The following is a 14,983-nucleotide window of genomic DNA, read 5'->3' on the forward strand; positions in this document are numbered from 1 at the left end:
GTATGATCTGCTGACCCTTCTGGAGCACTTATATCAACCACGGTTTTTTTATTGGGGTCGTGTTGCTCAGTTTAGTTCTCCATGTTGTTGGTTTTTTTGTATACTGTTGCATATATGTGTTTTAGTCGTTTTTTTATTTTGCCATTGCGTTGTCAACTTTTGACCTATGAGTTCGAACGTCTGTCTTTGGTATTTTTCGCCTCTCTTTTATAAATACTAAACAATGGTTTTTGTATTCATATTATGATTTTCTATGGTGCATTTAAATCCCTTGTATATGTTTAATTTACATGTTCACCCTGTTTGATCTGTGACCTTACAAAAACTCTTTAAATCACGAATCGTAAATTTCAAAAACTGAACTACGTAACCTTGTTTTATATGATGAATTGTAATGATAGCTTTGTGTACACTAAATATCAATTGTCCATGGCAGACAAATACTATACAACACACTACTTATTCATGTTATTCATTGTTATTGTAAATGTTCAATGCGTATCCACAATTGTTTTATACAAAATATATTCTACATAGTTTATCAATTATCCAGATATCGTTTGTAAAGTTCTTAACATTGAAATGGGATATAATAACAAACTATGTAATTTTGGTAAGTTTTTTTTAATTGTAATACAATTCCATTTTATTTATTAAATATTGTATTGACATATAAATTTTATCGAGATTAATTACATAATAAACATAATGTATGATAAATATAAAGAAATAACAAACCCCAAAACATGGGATAACATATCTTTAACAAGTATACAATTACACAAAATATATCTCCTATCGTCAGTTCTACAGTATGCTTAATAAACCCGGAACCCTTATGTTTCCATTTATAAGTCTACTCAAAGTTTTATTCTTTTAAATATTAAATATTTTGAGTTTCGATTGAAGTCCTTTTTTCTCTTGGAATTTTCAAATGCCTAAGAAAACTCGATTCAATATGAAGTGGCTTAAACTTGATATTAAAATAGGAGACAAATCAAAAATTCCAACAGTATAGAAACACGAGACAAGATGGTTTCACTTTTGATAATTGGAAAACAAGTATCGGTCAAAAGTAAAATAACAAACATACTGAGCACCGAGGAAAATTAAGAAAGGAAAGTCTCGAATCAAATGGCAATCTTATTAAAATATAGATCTTTGATTGCATTACACGACTCATGTCATGTAATATAACGAAATCAGAGGTCTATATTTTAGTTGTAAATTCCGAAATAAATGCGAGGTTTTTATTGTTGCAAAACTTGAGACGAAACTTGTGTTGTAAACGCAATAATTAAAACTCGCATTTTAAAATATTTTAAATATGAATTAAGCAGGATTTGCCCCCAAATCGTTAAAATTCAAATCGCATCTAAGTCCAAAATGACTAATTCGCAATAATAAATGCACGCAATAATTTCTGAATTGGAAATGGGTAATGTGCCAAAGAGACAACAACCCGACCATAGAGCAGACAACAACAGAATCATATGCATGGCCAAGTTTTAGAAAATGTAAGCCAAAACCCATATTTAGGAGTTCAGTTTACCAACAATCTGAAATGGGATATACACATCAATAACATCACGGCAAAGGCAAATAAATCATTAGGCTTTCTGAGGAGAAACATCGGCAAATTCCCAGAAGAAATTAAGAAAAGAGCATATCAAGCCATTGTCAGACCAAACGTTGAATATGCAAGCAGTGCATGGGATCCATATCAAGAAAACCACATCAAACAGATAGAAATGGTGCAAAGAAGATCAGCACGTTTCATCAAACATCAATACAGCAGAGAACCGGGGTCAGTTACTAGTCTACTGAAGGAGCTAAAACTACCATCATTAGAAACAAAGCTTTACATAAAAAGATAGCCATAAATATACCATATTATGTAGAACAACAAGGCAGGACAACACGGCAATACCACCGAAGCAAATTTAGAAACCTTCAAACACCTACAAATACAGCTTCTTTCCACGTACCATCAAAGACTGGAATACTCTCCCAATAAGACTGTTAAATATAGAAGATGCAGAGGCATTCAAGAACAGCCTCACATCTTATTTAACAGAGTAGTCACGCAACAAACATTTGATTTTAATTTCACATGTAAATACGTTTTTAATGAGCACCATATTGAATGACCAAATTAGTACTTGCGTGATGGGTCTTAGACCCTTTGCATTTCAACTATATAGATGTAGAAGGTCACCAACAGGTCTTCAATGCAACGAGAAATTCTCGCACCCGATTTTACATGATTTACAGTACTGTCAGTAGATTAATCAAATGACAAAATCAAAAGCTCAAAGAAGAGTTTATACTTCGATTACATAATTAAATGTTCAATTTATTTATCAGCATGGCTCAGTCAATGACAATTATATGCGGGTTCTCACTATTCTGATCATCTAAATTAATTACATTTGGCACTAAATTATTTGAACTCGTTGAGTTTGTCTCTATTACCGTACAAGAACCCAAGTTAGTCCCTTTTAGTGCAGCGGTTGCTTCATTCATTAGATAACCGATTTGTTCGAAAATGCACTTAACATCGTCTTCATGTGCGATTTCGCGAACTTTACACTTTTCTCCTTCGTGTTCAAATTTGAATACAGACTCCTGTAATTGAATATAAACAAATCTATGTCCATCAGTAACAATAGCAAACAATGGACATTTGGTGGTCAAGGGGTCATCAACTCGTAATAAATTAGTCTGCAAGATTAGCAATTGCATCAAAGCCTGCGCAACGGCGCTGTCGTTCAAACTTTTAATACTTTTTGTTTCCACACACCCAATTAGTTTATCACCTTTAGCTATGCAATAATCAAATCTGCAGTTCGGGAGAAAATTGCAATTTATGTTTTTGTCTACCTCGATGTTTAAGCCTAACGATGCACACAGTGGAATAAGTAACGAGTCTAATACCAGCCTACTTCCGCATTCTGTCGCCGTGAGAGACTTTAAATGTGAAATAATTTCCTTATCATTGTTTTGCTTGCTTTTATGTATTTGCACAGACTTAAAAACTTGAAGTTTTTGAATTAATTCTAATTGAATATTTTCTGACACCTTTTCAGCACCAATGGCAAAATATGTCGGCATTTCAATTTTGCGAACTGATTTATCAAAATCAAAGTATTCTGCAATATTTGGTATAGTCCATTTACTGCATGATTTATCAATGTCAGATTTTTTTGACTTTGGAATATTTTCATTTCGATCTCGTAAACGATTAATTTCAAAATTTGCCTTAATATGGAAAATATCGTCTGCTGACACTTGTAGTGTGACAGGCCTATTGTTGACCTTATTTTTTGTCGTCCCCTTTCTGTTTTCTGCCTGCACCGCTATCACTGTATCTGCTCCTGGTTCTGTTGAGCCATTCCTCTCCCCATCTTCCGGAGCCTCCGAAAAGTCTGTTGACTTTTCGATTCTCCGGACTGTATCCCTGTATGAATTATCAATATCTGATTTTATTGATATTGAATTTGTAACGATATCTATTTTCCGAATAATTTTAACATTTCCCACATGGCTCGACATATTGTCTTCAGACATTGATGTTGCGCCAGGTTCGTTATTGTCTAATTCAGTTAACGTTGCTTCCTCCTCTTGTTCGTATTTTTCCTGAACCTCTTTTGAACTTCCGGTTGCTTGTTCTGTTCGGCTCTCCTTCGTTTTATCTGCGAATAGTTCCTTTTCAAACTTGATTTTTTTACTGGGACTTAAATCTATTTCATTTGGAATATCAAACCGAGGCTGTGACTTCCAATGATAACCTAACTTTTCCGAAGGAATTGGTTTTAAAATATTCGGACTCATTTCTTCGTCTGACGAATCACAAACTATTGTTTTCGTAGTTTCGAAACTAAGCTGACGGCGGGCAGAATCAGTATCAGAAATATTATATGGTTCTATATATTTAGATCTTTCTTTTGGCCATGTGTCTGCCCGTGACATACCCACCTGATTTCTGTCGTTAAAATCAATATTGTGTGGTTGGGTTTGGGGTTCTTTAACATTAAAATGTTTATACGTTTCCATTGTATTTTTACTTCCACTAATCTCAATAAATCCGCCTTTCTTCTTTAACAACTTGTTCGCAAATTCATTTGCCAGACATTTTGTATTAATTTTAGAATTTATACATACATTATTTGTTTGAAAATTATGCACTCTCTTGATACTAGATAGAAAATGTTTCCACTTCTTTTCGTTTTCAATAGTACGCTGCTTCTGTTGTTTATCCATTTTCAGTCATTTTTTTCCACCTATGTAAAAAAATATTAAACCATGAAATGGCTCTCGCCTAATGAAAAAAAAAAACACCATCAAACCAATTTACGTTATTCATATAAAATAAAAAGATTATTGTTATTGATGTTTAGGTAACAATAACGACTTGTATAATTGATATACCGTCCAGTGGATACTTTACAAGTATATCGAGAACGAGAACATGTGAACATGTAACATGCTGATCCAGAGACTTTTCTCGTTCGAATTATTTTTATTAATAATTCAGAGGCCTTTTATAGCTTGCTAAGCAGTATGCATTTTGCTTACTATTGAAGGCATTACGGCGACCTACATATAATTCCTATCATGTTGGTCTCCAGTGGAGAGTTGTCTAATAGGCAGTTATTCCACATCAACTTACTGTTACACTATGCTGACTTTAACATGTGCTTTTATTTAAACTTTTTATAAACTAAAATCCATTTTCCGAATGATATTTTAACTTTTTTTTAAATTTTGCTTTCCAATAAAAAGTATAAGTGAGTGTCGTTTCAAACGTGCATTTTCTGTGAACGATGTTTTCAGGGTTTTTTACTCTTTCAGCATGAACATGGATTATTTTTTCGCACGTTTAGAAACTGCAATTGAGTTTTAAACTATAAAAATTAATCTATAATTGATTGAAACATTTGGAATAGATGAACTCTATTTTTAAGAATGAAGAATAATTTAAACAAGAAAACATTTAAAATGCATGTACGACATTCATTATGAATGATTGAAAAACTTTAAAGTCACTTTTAGTCCGGTAACATTTACATGAGCATGATGAGTGACGAAGACCGATTTATTAAAGTTTTCCAAACTTGTTTCCGACTCCCATATTTGAACTTTATGTAACATTGTAATATATATCTTGTATTTTTTCATTAATGAAATTAAATACTGTTTAAACTAAGGCCGATTTACACATAATTGAAAGTTATCCCAATGTTTTACTTTCGGTTTCGGTTTTAAATATGATTAAATCGAATTAACATGAAATTTATTTATAACTTTTCAACTGGTTTTAGAAAGAATGCATTAAATTGTACGTTATATCAACTTAGAACACGCAAATGAATGCATCATGAATACAACTATACAGTTTGCCATACACTAAGTCTTATTTGTGTGTGTATTTGTACATAATATAAGCATATATGAATTAGGAAAAAAACTTACCATGCAAAGTGACCGAATATTGAATTATTTAGTAGGTTTTCCGAACTAACTTTAGAATTATTTCACTTGGTGATGACGTTATTTATTTATTTATTAACCAGCCAAATGACAGTAAACAACAAACACATTTAAATGTCTGTTCGGACATAGTTATCTAATACAGACCTATCGTGTAGTTCGAAACAGGTCATACATAAAATTGTTAACGTATAGTTTATCTACATGTTGTGTGTTGTGTAATATAGTATCACGTATCCGTCATACATCGCAGATCTAACCTATTTTACAAGGACGTACATGTATAACTATTTTGTATTGATAACATACGTCCTCGTATATTGAGTTGGTTTTAAACAAATGTTGGTATCTGAGTTTATACTTGGTTTCTCAAATATTTAATTCAACGTTTTTATGCTGATAGTTGCAATGTTAATTCAATGCGAAAGTTTTATAAAAACTATAAAAAAAAAAAACAAAGGAAAAAAAAGGGAAAATAGTGATTATTACTGTAAAAACCCGCTGTAAAATGTATTGTCAAGAGCGAGCGAGACATTGCGTTACCAAAAAGATGCTAAACATACAATATATTCCAATCCTTACTGAAAAATCAGCCTTCTGGCGAACTGTTGCGGCAGATCTGCCGCAAACACTGCGGTAAGGTTGCTGCAAATAGTTTGCGGCAACATCACCGCGACTTTTTACCATGCAAATGAAGGTTGCGGCAGACTTGCCGCAAAGTTTGATAGCCTTATATAGTTAGTGGTGAACTTCTGGCGAATATTTGTGGTGAACCTCTGGCGAACTCTGATAGCCTTATATAGTTTGTGGCGAACTTCTGGTAATTTTTGCGGTGAACTTCCGGCAAACTTTCAAAGCCTTATATAGTTTGCGGTGATCTTCTGGCAAATCAAGTGATAATGATGCCCTATGACTACCTTTATATTTATTTTTTTCTTCAAAACTGTACGTCTTATTTAAAATGATGAACATGTCATGCATGTGGATCAAAATTAATTATTATGACCAATAACTGATATTAACCTGCTCACCTTCTGATCAAATTACATTTTTAAACAAATGTGAAAGAGAGAAATAAAAGTTGTGACCACAATAAAAACAATGTAGATACATGTATATTTATTAATTTACTCAGTGCATAATTCAGAATGAGCTGATTAATTTCTTAACAGATTCATATGTATGAAAAAATCAAGAACAGATCTGTCTTTATAAGGCCAATTATAAAGAAACTGGGATTAACATGATTAAGGCATTACAACATTAAGGATAAAATATCATATCTAAAATATAAATCTGACAAATGTGATTATATATAAACAATATAGAATTGCAAATTGTTTTGAAGACCTTTCCTACAAAACATCATTATCCACAAAGTTTAAGATTACCACTGTAATGATATTTCTCTAAGGGCAATAAGAGTGTAACACAATCGTTATTTCAAAATGGGGGTTCTTTGACATAATTTTTGTACCAATAAAAGCAAATTAACATGCAAAAACTGTCTAAATTAACTTACAAAGAGATGATCAATGATGCATGGCCTGTTCCAGGAACTAATTGAATCATATATAACTCAGACATCTATCATATAAAACATCCATTTACTTTAAACATGAAAACACCAACATTAAAAACTCCCTCCTATTTCAAATTCAAAGAAGCAGGAAGTCTGATTTTAGTGCAGGGAGCATGCTCAGTATGCTATAAAGTTTGCGGCGAAGTTCCAGCAAACTTTAGGACTCCTTTAAAGTTTGTTTACAAAGTTCTCTCAAATTTAAGAAAGTTAAGAGTTTGCGGCAACCTTGCGGCAAACTTTTACATATGTTTGCCAAAAGGTCGCTGCTAGCGGCGAACACTGGTGAACAACTTTCAGGTCTTCTGGCGAACTAAAAAGATTGCCGCAAGGTTGCTGCAACCTTACCGCAAGGTTGCAGCAATGTTTCTCTTTTCATAAGGGAACAGAACAGAACTACACTAAGTTGTGACTATAAAAAAGTGTAAAATGAGAATGCAAGGTTTTTTTAACAGATATAATCTTCCGAAAACAAACATTATGATCATACATATATATCAGGTCTTTGTTTTGTTTGTGCTTTGCTTTGTCTTGTTTTTGTTTTGTTTTGTTTTTACCCCGTTTTTTATGTTGCCAAGGAGGTGTGGAGTTTGTTAACTTTGTTTAAATACTACAAATGTAGTTATCATTATTATTATTATTATTATTCATTATTTTTAAATCCAAAGTTTATATGTTGGTTGCTTAACATTGAATGGTGGATTCATATACAATTATCTTTTAATAAATGTATTAGTGATTTATATTCTAAAACAAACTAACAAGTCCAATTCTTCAAAAAAGACAGAATAAATCGGGATGAGAATCTTGAGACGTAAATCTAATAAATGAAAATGTAACCATTTAAACTACACAATTTACATGTATCACAGAGGATGATCAGGTTCCCGCTCAATTTGTGTCACACTAGGGTCATTTTCAAGTCTCTCAATCTCTACTTTTTATGACATTATTAATCTTATGTGTATACTTAACGGTTTTAACAAGATCATGACTTATTTCTTAATAGATTGCAAGATATTAAACAAGATGATTGCCCAAAATCGTAAATAAGATAAATTTGGGTGAATTTTGAAAAGGTATATAATGAGATGGACATATGTGGTCGTGTTGTTTGACATTTATCCAAGTTATATATACAAAGTCTAAAATAAACAATTTACATGGCTTAGGCTTCATTCCGTATGTATTTAAGTCTAGACGCCATCTTATTGACTATCGAGTAGACCTCCGATTGTAATATAAGCGATACAAACATAAATAAAGATGTAAACAGATAGCAAACTCGTGGAAAAAAATAACGTAGTCAAGCAAACATGTAAATGGATGCTACGAATTCAAAATACAAAGAAGTGACAAATATTGTGTCACGTGTCATATTGTTAATGCTCCAGCAAACAAGCAGCATTCAAACACGACCAATGTTGTGTTACGTGTCATATTGTTAATGCTTCAGGATACACATGTTGTGTGTGTCTTATTGTTAATGCCGCAGCATACAAGCAGAATCCAAACAATTTAGACAAATGTTGTGTGTGTCATATTGTTAATTCTCCAGCATACAAATGATGTGTGTGTGTGTCATATTTGTAATATTCCAGCATACAAGCAGCATGCACCCAAGACAAATGTTGTGTGTGTCATATTGTTTATACTCCAGTAACAAGCAGCATACATACAAGACAAATGTTGTGTGTGTCATATTGTTAATACTTCTGTAACAAGCAGCATACATACAAGATAAATATTGTGTGTGTCATTTTGTTAATACTCCAGTAACAAGCAGCATACATACAAGACAAATATTGTGTGTGTCATATTGTTAATACTCCAGTAACAAGCAGCATACATACAAGACAACTATTGTGTGTGCCATATTGTAGATACTCCAGTAACAAGCAGCATACATACACGACAACTAATGTGTGTGTCATATTGTTAATACTCCAGTAACAAACAGCATACATACAAGACAAATATTGCGCGTGTCATATTGTTAATACTCCAGTAACAAGCAGCATGCACACAAGACAAATGTTGTGTGTGTCATATTGTAAATACTCCAGTAACAAGCAGCTTGCACACGAGACAAATGTTGTGTGTGTCATATTGTTAATTCTCCAGCATACAAACAAAACAAATGTCGTATGTTTAATATTGATAATACTCTAGAATACAAGCAGCATACAAACAACGTCTATGGCCTTTGTGATACAGCAATTCAACGAAAAATCATACACAATGCGATTTACATTTATTAGTGTAAGCATTTCAAATTTAATGTTCTAAGATGTACGTATTATTGCGATGATCAAACATCTGGATGGCCTTTGTTTGTATTGTGTGTGTTTTTCATGTTCATGTTCATTTATATGTTTCGGAGTTTAGTATGGTGTCCATTTCGCTGAACTAGTATAATATATAATGCGTTGATTATCGACCAGCTGAAGGTTTTTTTGGTGGTCACGGGGTGTTTTCTGCATGCTGTTTAGTAAGGTTAATGTCTCTTTGACACGTTCGCCGTTTCATTTCTATGTTCATTGATTTACAAATCGTATGTTATGTTTTATTTTTCAGCTTCTTGCAAAAGTAAACATGTTCAGAAATTAAATTGAATATGATAACGTAAGTACACCATATTTAAACAAAAAAAGCGCTAACAGTTTATCGTGTGGTCACTCTCTTACATAAAAATAGATTTTGACGGACCTTTCTTCGCAAATGATAATATTATACAATATCAAAGAGAGTCGAAACTAATTAATGAGTTTTGTGTGATCTTAATTTATCACAAGAAGTTCTATCAATTTTGTATACCGATGTTTCAAAAACTAAAACGGTTTGAATATCTGTCCGTTACTTACGAATGATTGAAACTCGTATGTTGGTTCTCTCACTTACAACATACGAGTATCTTAGTCATCCTTGTTTCCAAAGCCAAGCAGATGGAGGAAAGGAAACCAGTATATATATATATATATACATTATGTACACAGCCATGTATCACCATCATTGATGGCGATCCGATGGATACATCTGTTGTAGAGTTTTCACTGACTCAAACGTACTTATATATATAATATATAGTATATACTAGGTCATTCTTACCATTGTTAAGTCAGTGTTTTCATGGATACAAGTTACAAAGAGTACAATAATATAACCATAACCAAAAACCATAGTAAAATACTAAAGTTTGAACATAAGAATTCCTAAAACAAAAATGACCTGAGGTTGCCTACACATTCTGATGTGGATTGTGTTGTTGTTCTCTTTGTCGTGTTTGTATTATATCATTTTTCTTGTAACCTTTTGTTCGTTATTTGCCAAGACATTATCAGTATTGTTTTTTACTTATTGATTTTGGATACCTCTCTTGTGAGTTTGGCGCACTCTAAGTAGTCTTTATATATTGTTTTTGTTTACTGTTACTTGTCTTTGTCGCTTTTGTTTTTTGCCAAAACCTTGACAGTTTTTTCTGCATACATGTTGAACGGAAACCTCAAAATGTTGCGTTTTAAATGTTACATGTCTTCAGTATCTGGTAGAGTTGGTTTTCCATTATATATATTATTTTCTGAATCCTTATCAATTTTACAATCCATATTTAATTGCATAAGTTTAATATGCAACATTGCGTCCTATTTCTCAAAAGGTGAATAGTACGACAAAGACAAGTAACAGTAAACAAACACAATATATAAAGAGTGCGCCAAACTCCAAAATCAATAAGTAAAAAACAATACAGATAATGTCTTGGCAAAAAACGAAAAAAGATTACAAGAAAAATGATATAATACAAAACACGACAAAGAGAACTAAAGACTGAGCAACATAATCTACATCAAAATGTGTAGGCAACCTCAGGTCATATTTTGTTTAACCCTTTCCCTTTCATGCGTTTTAGACCTTAACTTATCGAAAATACATTATCGAAGTTTAAATGAATACAGCATTCGCGTCAATGGTCCTAAACATGTCATGTTGGGCTCAAATGAAAGATAATTGGTTAAATATTTCAAAAAATACGAAGTTTGAAGATAACTCGTCATTTTTTGGTCACGTGGTATATTTCCAAAAGTCACGTGACTGTTGGAGAAATAGTGAAAAAATGCGAAATCCTTAGGCAAAAAGTCGTGCAGAGACATATTGGTGGGCTAATAGGGTCAGATTTTGGTGGAAACACAATGTCACAATTTTAGACGCTCTTTTTGTCCGATTTCAAACTTGGACCCTAGTTATTTGTCTTATTCGTTTTCAATCAATCATCAACCTAAACTTTGTTTTTACAAGGGAAAAGTCAATGAATTACCAATGCTAGCTTGCTCTGGGACACCCTTGATCGAACAAAGGGGGTAAAAAAGGGGGTCGATTTTGCACACACATTCTTTTAAAAAAATTCTGTAGGTTTCCTTTTTGAAATTGAAAGTAAAGTAAAGTTAAGTTACATTTAAGTTAAGTTAAGTTAAGTTACATTTAAGTTAAGTTAAGTTAAGTTACATTTAAGTTAAGTTAAGTTAAGTTACATTTAATATAGGAAATTATTTTTCCAACTCCGGCAGCGGGATCTTAGCGCCTTGGGATAGATCAGCGTACAAGTTAAGTTAAGTTACATTTAATATAGGAAATTATTTTTCCAACTCCGGCAGTGGGATTCGAACTCTCAATCTTAGCGCCTTGGGATAGATCAGCGTACCCCTGCGCCACTGGCATTGTAGTGAATATATTGAAATTTAAGTACTTAAGTCTACTTCTACGGAAGAAATTAAAAAAAAAAAAAATATTACAACGATTCTCACCCACTTTGTTTTCTTTTTGGAATTATGTGTTCAGATGATAATTTTTTGTTGCCAAATGCACGATTTTTACGCAAATCTAGGAGGAATCCACTATTTAAACTGTCATTTTTTCATTAAAATATACATGTCCCTTTATTCAAACAAAAGTGTTTTTAACTTAAGTGTACCGCAACACTTACGAAACCATGTTTTGTTACATCTATTTCAACTTTGCAAACAAAATTCAGAATATTTTAGCGGTTTTTGTCCCTTTTCTCATAATATCTTTAAGAAATGACTTCATATTTTTAGTGTATTTCAAGTTTGTGATTGCGCTGCTACACTAAAAATTACATTTGTAACTAGTGTACAAGTTAGAACTATTAGTTTAATACTATTCTTCAAAAACTCACTGCACAGTTATTGAAAAAAGTCATAAATCCTCTTAAAAGAGCACTTTTCTTTGCACCTCTTTTTGAGAACATTCCGCAAATTTCAAAGACAAATAAATGTTTTTTACAGAAACAATACACATCAGTAAGGGGCGACTTGTTTATTAACTCATAATGATTGAGGTTTGCTGCACATTAAATCGCATTGCTGGTTAACTGATGATTAATTTGAGCCCTTAACCACATCTGTACGTCAGCAAATGGCGATTCAACAAATCTAAATGTCCCAAAAAAATCTTGAAATTGGTTTCATCGGTAAGCTGTACCGGTGTGAAAAGGAGAGGGTTAAGGAGTATTGGTACTATGGTTTTTGGTTACTACAAAACTAATTTTATTTCTAGTTGCAGATTAAAATTAGGATGTTTAGCCTCTGTTATTATGTTCTGTGGATACATTCCCTTGTTTGCTTGGATATATATGAGCAAAAAGTACGAAAATAATATCCATGTTGAGACTCCAGCTGTCCATATGCAGTCACGTGACAAATCTGTGCGTTCATTTCAAGTGTTTGACAGGTCATTTATTAATGTAATGGATTTTCGGAATACAGAATATAAATTCGTACACTATAATTTGCCCAATATTTCATATCCTTTTAATTGTACTGAAACGTTAGAACTGGTACTCCAGAAGAACCTTAATAAAATCAGAGAACCAGTCGAGGACATTCTTTGCATGGTAAGTGATTTTTTTAATCATGAATTGAATTTGATTTCGGAGTGGGAAATGTATGTAGTTTATTTTGTTTTCCTCCAATTTATATTTTCCAAACATTATTGTTTTTTTTATATACATGTAGAATAGACCGTTGGTTTTTCCGTTTGAATTGTTCAACACTGGTCATTTTGGGGGCCCTAGCTTGCTGTTCAGTGTGGGTCAAGGCTGCTTCTGGAATACCGTATATTGTCCTATAATAGTTTACTTTTAAAAATTTGACTTGGATGGACAGAAAATATAGGGTTTTATTTGGGTTTTTCATGTTGTAATCTTTAATTTTACGGTTCGCTCTTCTCTTTTCTTTATATTTTTGCTCTTAATTCTCTATTCTTAATATCTAAGCACCTAAATTTGTCGCTTTTCCTTATTTACTTGCATAATTTTTTCTTTAAATTATCTTTTGGCGTGACTTTATTTAGCCACTTTACTGTAGATTATGCCAATAATTATATGTTATGTAAACCCCAATAGTAAACAGCTCTCATAAACTAACCATACATACTGCTTGAACTGTTGCCATTTTTTAACATACATATCTTCTTTTTTCATCATATTTTCAATGTTGTCCACTAGGACATAGAAATAAAGTCACTTACCTTTGTCAAAGTGAGCCTGCCAAAGTGAGCCTGTCAAAGTGAGCCTGCCAAAGTGAGCTATGTAGGATGTATAAATACGCAGCCAAGTTATGTTAGATTAGGGACATCGTGTAAAATAGTGCCACGTTTTATGCACTTTTCGTTTAAAAGAGTGCCACGTTTTGTGCACTTTTCGTTTAAAAGAGTGCCACGTTTTGTGCACTTTTCGTTTAAAAGAGTGCCATGTTTTGTGCACTTTTCGTTTAAAAGAGTGCCACATTTTGTGCACTTTTCGTGTAAAAGTGTGCCATATTTTGTGCACTTCTCCTATAAAAGAGTGCCACGTTTTGTGCACTTTTCGTGTAAAAGAGTGCCACGTTTTGTGCACTTCTATAAAAGAGTGCCACGTTTTGTGCACTTCTCCTATAAAAGAGTGCCACGTTCTGTGCACTTCTCCTATAAAAGAGTGCCACGTTTTGTGCACTTAAAGGACCCTTGCAATTAATTATTCAATAAAAATAGCTTTTTTTCTTTTTATCTTAATGGAATAATGAGTACGAACATAAATAAAAAGGTTTTAATCATCATTATATAATTGCTTGATCTTCAAAGGTAACATAAACTAAATAGCTATATGTGTTTGTCATATGCATGTAGCTCTTCGTGTTTATTTGGTGTTATACATCTTTGTTTTCAAATTTTTGCTTTTCAGAGACGTTAAGCACGATATTGCGTCTAAAATGGTAACGTCAAATTTTTACGTTTTACGGCGATTACCGATTATTTGGGATAAGTTTTGTAGTTCGCTTGCAATTGTTGTTTTGCACATTAATATGGATACTTCTTATAATGTTTGTTGTACTGAATATGCATTGAATATTTCCCAATGAAGGTAACGTAAGCAACAAACAACAAAATATATCGTATTTGGGTAATGCATATCTTTATGAAATGAGAAGATATATACGGTATGATGAGTGCCAATGAGACAACTCTCTACCAGAGATCAATTGACATAAAACGTATTAAAGTGCAATGTTTTCCCATTTAGATCTGAAAAGGAGGAGGATATATATTTTGCTTTAATATAAAAAGTTTGTCGAGAATATGGGCGTCAAGTTGGTTACCTATTCCCTATTCTCTATTCGTTACCTATTCCCTATTCCCTATTCGTTGCCTATTCGTTACCTATTCCCTATTCCCTATTCGTTACCTATTCGTTACCTATTCCCTATTCCCTATTCGTTGCCTATTCGTTACCTATTCCCTATTCCCTATTCGTTACCTATTCGTTACCTATTCCCTATTCCCTATTCGTTACCTATTCCCTATTCCCTATTCGTTACCTATTCGTTACCTATTCCCTATTCCCTATTCGTTACCTATTCG

The 14,983-nt window shown here is 32.8% G+C and overlaps 1 protein-coding gene across 1 annotated transcript in view; it reads left to right on the plus strand.

Moving 5' to 3' along the window:
• Positions 1-528: 528 nt before the first annotated feature.
• LOC143053914 (carbohydrate sulfotransferase 15-like) overlaps positions 529-14,983 on the plus strand; it is a 42,270-nt gene continuing 27,815 nt past the window's right edge. The window contains exons 1-3 of the mRNA XM_076226713.1: positions 529-613; positions 9,650-9,697; positions 12,644-12,980. Coding sequence (XP_076082828.1) covers positions 9,690-9,697; positions 12,644-12,980 — 345 coding nt within the window. The 5' untranslated portion in view covers positions 529-613; positions 9,650-9,689. The remainder of the gene's footprint in view (positions 614-9,649; positions 9,698-12,643; positions 12,981-14,983) is intronic.

The sequence above is a fragment of the Mytilus galloprovincialis genome, chromosome 12, assembly GCF_965363235.1.
Source record: "Mytilus galloprovincialis chromosome 12, xbMytGall1.hap1.1, whole genome shotgun sequence".
Lineage (NCBI taxonomy): Eukaryota > Metazoa > Mollusca > Bivalvia > Mytilida > Mytilidae > Mytilus > Mytilus galloprovincialis.